Source organism: Herpailurus yagouaroundi, unplaced genomic scaffold (assembly GCF_014898765.1).
Source record: "Herpailurus yagouaroundi ecotype Mexico unplaced genomic scaffold, PumYag 77, whole genome shotgun sequence".
In the NCBI taxonomy this organism is placed as follows: domain Eukaryota; kingdom Metazoa; phylum Chordata; class Mammalia; order Carnivora; family Felidae; genus Herpailurus; species Herpailurus yagouaroundi.
This window is the reverse complement of record NW_024412388.1, coordinates 73,638,605-73,646,261: the sequence shown is the minus strand read 5'-3', so window position 1 is coordinate 73,646,261 and position 7,657 is coordinate 73,638,605. Positions and strand designations below refer to the sequence as shown.

General features: G+C 37.3%; 1 protein-coding gene across 1 annotated transcript in view; it reads right to left on the bottom strand.

The window, feature by feature from the left end:
• CLCA4 (chloride channel accessory 4) overlaps positions 1 to 6,984 on the bottom strand; it is a gene marked incomplete at its 3' end in the record, with an annotated part of 26,262 nt that extends 19,278 nt beyond the window's left edge. The window contains exons 1-3 of the mRNA XM_040456199.1: positions 6,811 to 6,984; positions 2,673 to 2,813; positions 2,385 to 2,532 (exon numbers count right to left, since the gene is read on the bottom strand). Of these exons, the coding sequence (XP_040312133.1) occupies positions 2,385 to 2,532; positions 2,673 to 2,813; positions 6,811 to 6,966 (445 nt within the window). The remainder of the gene's footprint in view (positions 1 to 2,384; positions 2,533 to 2,672; positions 2,814 to 6,810) is intronic.
• Positions 6,985 to 7,657: the final 673 nt, after the last annotated feature.

Sequence of the window (7,657 nt, the reverse complement as noted above, 5' to 3'; positions counted from 1 at the left end):
AAAAAAAAAGCGTTGAAAAACACTGCTATAGACCATAGATAATTTGGGGGGATGTCCAAATAAAGTGATTAATTTATAGTACTTAACACATAAAGTATTGATTATGTGAAGATAATTATTATTAATTATACATATTTAGCATATGTTATTACTAGAACATACAAAGTACTAGGCTCTAGGCACTAGATATGCAAAGTACTAGGTACTAGGACATACAAAGATGAATAAGATGTAGTCTTTGACTAGGAAAAGCTCAAAGAGAGGGATTTAGAATTAAAAAAATTTTTTTTTCTGCTAAGGATTTTAGGGTAAATGGAAGAATAAAGGTAAATCCATAGCTTGAAATGCTGGAAGAAGAAACAAGTAGATTTCGGTTTTAGCAATATTAGGAAAAACTTCAGAGGAAATAGCAATGGAGAAGAGGAATTCAGAAATATGTTTGTTCTGCTACCATGTGTATTTCTCTAACTCAAATTAACTCAGGAGATCTAAACATAGAGGGGAAGTGTCAGAATTATGCAAAAGTCACATTTCTTCTTTAAGTCCTTACTACTCAAAATATGTTCATTGGACCAGAAGCATCAGCATCACCTGGCAGCTAACAAGAAATGTAGAATCTTAGACCAACTTTAGATCTACTGAATCAGAATCTGCATATTAACAAGATCCTTAAATTACTACTCTATGCATTGAACTATAAAAACACTGGCTTAAGGTTTTCTAGGCAAATGGAAACATTGGAAGGAAAAAGCTTCTCATGCCCACTATAATTTGCTAAGAGAGTAGATTTCAGGTGCTATCACCACAAATATGAAATAAAAGGGAAGGGAAGGGTAGGGAACTATGTGAGGAGATGATATGTTAATTAGCTTGACTATAGGGCTTGATTTTCTCAATCAAGGCATCTGTTGATGTGATTGAAAAGGGTAGTTAGAGATCTTGGGAAAAATGGTAGAAGTTTTAGAACAGCTGCTATGGGGAAGGAGAAAGGAAGCCAAGAAGAGACAAGTACAAGTATTGTTGAGTAACTTTGAGGGCTTCCCTGAGCTTGGGAAATCTGCTTATATAATGATATCATTAGTTTTATAATTTTCTTTAATAGTCTTGGAAGTACATTAACAGCAGCCAAAGAAAACTGGCTGGAAACTCAGTACACAGGATTTGGCAAGTTGAATGAAACATAGTATATGAATGGTGAGGGATTTGAGGTATATATACTTATAGTTGAAAGAACTAATTTTGCTGGATATGCCAGCTAGGAAAGAGAGTATATCTTAGAAAGGTGCAAAGGATTAGAGGTGTCAAAGAGAACAGTCATGGTCAGGCTAAAGTTTGAGGGAGAGGTAAGATTAGGTTGGGATGGGATGGGATGGGATGATGGAACTTTCAAGTTGGGGTGGAGAATAGGTCTAGGTGACTGAGGACCAGGGCTAGCTGAATGTTTGACAGAAACAAGAGACTTAATGTGTGCTCATTGGAAGGGCAGTGGGAGAGAGAGATTGTGGGGTATGTGGATTTAGGTAGGTTTTCACTTAGTAGTGGCATGTGAGTTGGATCTTCCTCTAATAATGATTTGCATTTTTTAAATGCAAAAAAATATATTTTAGTTCATTTGAAACAATGATTTTTTTTTCAACGTTTATTTATTTTTGGGACAGAGAGAGACAGCATGAACGGGGGAGGGGCAGAGAGAGAGGGAGTCACAGAATCGGAAACAGGCTCCGAGCCATCAGCCCAGAGCCTGACGCGGGGCTCGAACTCCCGGACCGCGAGATCGTGACCTGGCTGAAGTCGGACGCTTAACCGACTGCGCCACCCAGGCGCCCCGAAACAATGATTTTTAACTTTTAGATAGAACTAGATGAAATTGTCCTTGATCTAGGTAAAAATAATCAGTTATAGACATGTTCACCTGGTTTAGCCAAATAGGTTGCTTAATAATATCAGCAACTAACAGCCTATGAATGTTTTCTCTTGGCCAGAAACTGACATCCTGGCCCTTTTCAGCTTGCCATACATCTGTCTTCCATGGAGGCGGCTTATGATTGATTAATATCCAGCTGTGGAGAACTGAAAAAAATTAAATCTAAAAAGTACACCTTAAAAATTTTATTATTGCCCTGTGTTCACATTTCTGTTGATGTTGTACTGAGTATCTAACTCAGTGTTCACAACAATTCTACAAGACAGGAAACTTTTATTTACTGTATTATAGGAAATAACAACAGAGAAACTAGGTCATTTGTCCAGGGTCACACACAGTTGGTAAGTCAGTATTTGAATTTAGAGACTCTGGCTCCAAGGCTTGGGCACATCCATAACCTGGATACAAAGATGCTTGTTAGAATAATTTGCAACACATGTATTCTAACAAAAATTCCTACCTGATGGTCCATATTCATTTTGTTTTTTTCCAAGTACAAAGTCAGGGGTGAAATGAATGTATTCTCCTTTTTCTTCACAGGCTGTGAACTGCCTGGTATATGGTTCATCTCTACCTGGGAGGGCAGGTGGTGCAACTAAAACATCGGCCTGAGAATGTTTAAAAATATTTTTAAAACATCAGAAATAGAAATGATAACAGTCTTAAACACTCTAAGACAATCAATGTGCTGAAAAACTGGGGATCACCAGAAAATATAATTTTTTAAAAGAAGCTTTTTGACTCTTACGTGTTTGTAGCTTTCATGTTTTGGCCTCTTGTATTGTGAGTTTTCCTTCCAGCTGTTAGGAATTAGTATTGATACATTTTTGAAAAAAAATCTTTTTTCTGTGGCTTCAAACAGGTAAGTCGAAGCTGTAGTCACCATACCCTATTGTTAAAGGAAAAAAAAATGTGAGTATGGCCAAGTAGCAATGGACCAAATGGGCAGAGTTTCATCACAGGCATTTCCCAATTTAAGAGTGGACACACAAAGCAACTGACTAGGGAGCAGGTCTCTGCCTCAGAGTTCCAGTTCTGCCACCTGTCAGTCCAAAATTATATCTTAATCTTACACATCACAGGCTTTGAATTTTCTGTAACCCTTCATCAAAGGGCAATTGATTCTCTTGAGTGTTAAAAGAAATTACATAAAATGACAAAGACACAGACTTCAGAGTCATCTACTGGGTTCCAATATTGGCATTAGTACCTTCTGGGTAATAGAGGTTGGACAGTTTAACACTCCGAAGCTCAGTTTCTTCATCTCTTAAATGGACTATTACAACCTTTCTTTAGAATTAACATAAACATGAAATGAGTTATAAAGTGCTGTACACGTAGACGGTCATAAAACTGTCTGATATCATCACTGCTAATAAGTCTCATTACAGAGCAGCCTTAGCTGATGCAAGCTGAGGAGAACAGTCTGTAGCAATGGATCTTAGGGAGAGGTTTTTTATTATACTCCCACCCCCCAGGAGAGACAGTTGGATTGGGAACTGGGGAGTGGAGTGATAGCAAAATTCATAGGAGATGCAGAGCTTTGTGAATCATAGACAGAGCTTGATGCTCTGCCAACAAGATAAACATAGTATCACTTTATACTGTTCAGTATCCTGAACCCAAAGGTATAATGATTAATAAGGGAGGTAGTCCCTTTCTAGAACTCACTGTCTAATGGGGGAAATGGATGAATGCTTCTTAATGGAGATCTATTCTGCATAATCAAAACTACTGAATAATTGAAGGATATTGGGTGCTAGATGAAAATGTCAAACTCTTCATCTTGTCGGCAACATTCCAGTCGGCAGTGTTGTTTCCTTCATGGTGGGCTCTTTTCCTCCATGATGCTTCCTGACTTGACATAAGCCCACAATAGAATTTTTCTTCTTCAGGAATCCCAGGACTCTGTATCTTGTTCTCTTGAAGAGTCCAGTGTGCTTACTCAATACATTAAATAGATCAGCAAACTAATTGGGTTTAGAGCCATGGATCAGTCAGAAGCCAGAGTGCACAGAACTGAAGACCCAAAGAACTGGCTAGGAGTTAGTAAAAGGGTTTCAGAGATCTCTTAAAGTAGATTGGAAATTACTGGCCTAAAGCAACTTTTCTCTAAGGATGGCTTTCCTCCTTTTTTTTTTTTTTTTTAAATATTCAGATCTCACCAGTTGTCACATTTTGCTTCAAGTGACGACTATCTATGTTTCTATGAGATAAAAATATATAGGGTGATTTGAATTGTGGTGTGTATTTGAAAAGTAGGGTTGCTACGTTTGTGTAGGTTGTGCATTCTACAACTCCAAGGGATTCCATTTACTTTGTAGTTTCCATAGCTCTATGCATCTGCCTTGGGTAGTGGTATGTTCTGAGGTCATTGAGGGATTTCATAGATCCTATGTCAGATGACTATGATCCACTAGGGCATACTAGGGTAGCTAATAATGATTCTCATAGGTTTTCCAAGGAAAATTTCTGTAACATTCCTTCTAAATTCCATCTCAGAATTCCTATATTATCCTAGTTGGATCAAAGATGATTAATATTATCAATATTTCAAAAAATAAGTACTTTCAAACCAAAAAGACACATGAATAAAAGGAATAAGGAAAGGTGACAGTTAACATCTCAGGTTATGAATTGTGAGTTAATTCAGCATGAATGTTATTATGGTCAGATGGTATCCCCAGAGTAAGGTTATATCTACAAGTTGATTCACTAGTTACAAAAAAAAGAGTAATTTTTGTCATCTTGTACAAGCCAGAACTCAAACCCACATCTGTCAGCCTTCAAATCCCATGGGTTGGATCTCAGCTCTAATTGTGCAATTTAATGTGATCTCAGAAAAAAATATTTACTCTCCAAATACCAGTTTTTTCTTCTGTATAATGTGGATGAGAGAATTTTACAAGGTTGCCTGGTAATATAAATGCAAGGACTGTTCAGAGGGCTGGGAGAATGTCAGGAAACATTGTGTAATCTAGGCATATCTACTAATAGTTGAACTTTTACTTGTGGTGTTTGATAGAGGACATTTTAATATTTTTTTTTGCCACTGCAAAGTAATTTTTCCAAATACTGACTTCTGATGGTCAGAAAAGTTTGAAACTGACTCTTCCTGAACACTAAGAAGCCATCATGCAGAATTAGCTGAGACACGGTCAACCCTATCTAGAATGAACTGCTATTGAAGCCTCTGTTCTTCAGTAAAATAATTTTTATATCCCCCTGGAATTCAAAAGGTATCAACAAATGAACACTGCTATTCTGCAAGAGTTTATTCAGAGTGAATGATAAATGGCAGCCACAGAATCACCATCTCACCACCCAGGTCCAGCCCATCAGTCTCTAATGGATAGCAACACACATGTAAAAGGCTAAATCAGTGAGCCTAAGGACACAGTACTAGAGGAACTGAATGTAAGGAATTAGTAAATGTTGATGTCAGAGACCAGAGGAGCTGATTTGCACAGCTGTTAACACCAATTTCTATTGCTTGAAAGGTTACAGTTGGTAGAAACTTTAGAAATCAAATTTCTCCTTTTAGGCTTGGAGCCTTTCTCTTCTCCATCTGCACTTTATAGTGAACTTATTTATTACCATGACTTTAAATCTTGTCTACATGCTGATGAGTCCCCAATTTTTATCTCCAGCCAGTTTTTCCCCTTGAATTCAGATTCTTATGTATATCTATGTATGTATCTAATAAGCATCTCAAATTCAAAATGCCTCAAACTAACTCCTGATCTCCCATCTGCCACATTATTTTCACTTATAGTCTACCTTTTTCAACTGATGATAATTCCATCCTTCCAAGTGTTCAGGCCAAAAGTCTTGGAGTCTTCTTTGACTTCTATTTTCCCTCCTCCTCTCCCCCCCCCCCCCCCATCTAAACCATCAGGAAATTTGTCTATAATACTCTCAGAATATGTTCATCATACCACTTTAATGATCTCTACCACAATATCCCTGTCCTTCATCATCATTACTTCTCACCTGCAACTGTTTCCTACCTGCACCTCATCTCTGTGCTGCAATGGAACTTATGTAGGATGCGTGACAAGTGTAAGCCCTCTACAGAATTTCTTCAATACTGCAGTCAGAGTGATCCCAGAACATACATGAGAGAGCACACTCCTCCTCTGCTCAGGATCCTTTTGTGGATTCCCATGGCACTCAGAAGTAAAAGCTCAAGTCTTTCCAGTGGTCTGGGTCCTCTGTGTCTCCATGTTGGGCTCTCCCCACCCTTCTTCCTGTTCATCACCTCCTGATGGTCACTTCAAGCATGTTTGCTTTACCTACTGTTCCCTCCCCGAGGTTTTCAATGGGTTCTTCCCTCACTCATCTCAGGTCTCCGCTCAGATGTCTACATCAACAGTGAGGTCTTTCCTGACTGCCCTACATGAAATAGTAATGAACATTCTCCTCCCACCCAGCTCCAACACTGCCTATGCCAATATGTTGATTTATTTTACTTCATGGAAACCTATTACCATCTGACCTGCTATACTTTTACATGTTTTTATTATCTATATCATCTAAAAAGAATGTGTACTGCATGAGGGTAAGGAATTGTTCACTGTTGTCACTCCCTGACATGTCATAAGTATTCATTAAATAATTGTTTAAAGAACAGATGAGTCCAACTGTTCATTTACAGATGAAGAAACTGAGGATCAGGGAGGCCCTGTGCCCTGTCTTTGGTCTTATGGTGAGACAGGGTAGAACCCTATTAAAACTTTCCATTCCCTCTGCCACTCCGGTATTGTCTTCACTGTACCATGCTGCTTTTAAACTTCCTGTAGCATTCAGAAGTTTCCATAATAATTAACTACTAACTTTTTTCTTCTCCACAATTCAAACAGAAGAAATCCCATTCTTTTTCTTACCTTTATCTCTTCAATTATTTTTCCATCTTCTGGCACATGAGGGTCTATAGCGATGATAATGCCTTCATAGCCATTGTTATTCAGCTGAACAAGGGAAGTATTGGACCCCTGCAGCAGGTATAGGACTAAGAGGAAGACAAAATCTAATAACCCCATTGTTCTTGTCAAAGCATTCCTGGCCCAAAGTTGGTTTGTTCAAAAGGCTTTTCTTTCACTTTGTTTCTCTCTCCACATATATAGCCCTAAACCTTATCAATGTCAGCTGATAATGGGACGTTGCTTGTATAAAGGTCAATGTTACATATGTAAAATGTTTGACGACAGTTTATGTAATCATTTTATTGTATGTTATTATAAAAGTGCTCTAAAACATAGAAGAGATTGATCTTTTTATAAAAAAATTACACATATTCCTCTTGGAACATTTTTTTTTATATTTTCTAATTCTGGTTTATTTCCTACATATAGACATATAACTTGTATTTTCTGTACAGTACAATGTAAAAATTAAAAAAAATTTATAATGAAATGAGTAGAAAAAATAATGATAAGATTGTTATTCAGTTTTACAGAGAGACTTAATAATTATTTAGATTATTTCCAAAGTATAAATAATTGAAGAGAATGTAAGATTATTAAATATAAATAACACCAAATTAGGTAAGATGGCCTTGAAACTTAATTTATTTATTTATTTATTTATTTATTTATTTATTTTTATTTATATATGAAATTTATTGTCAAATTGGTTTCCATACAACACCCAGTGCTCATCCCAAAAGGTGCCCTCCTCAATACCCATCACCCACCCTCTCCTCCCTCCCACCCCCCATCAACCCTCAGTTTG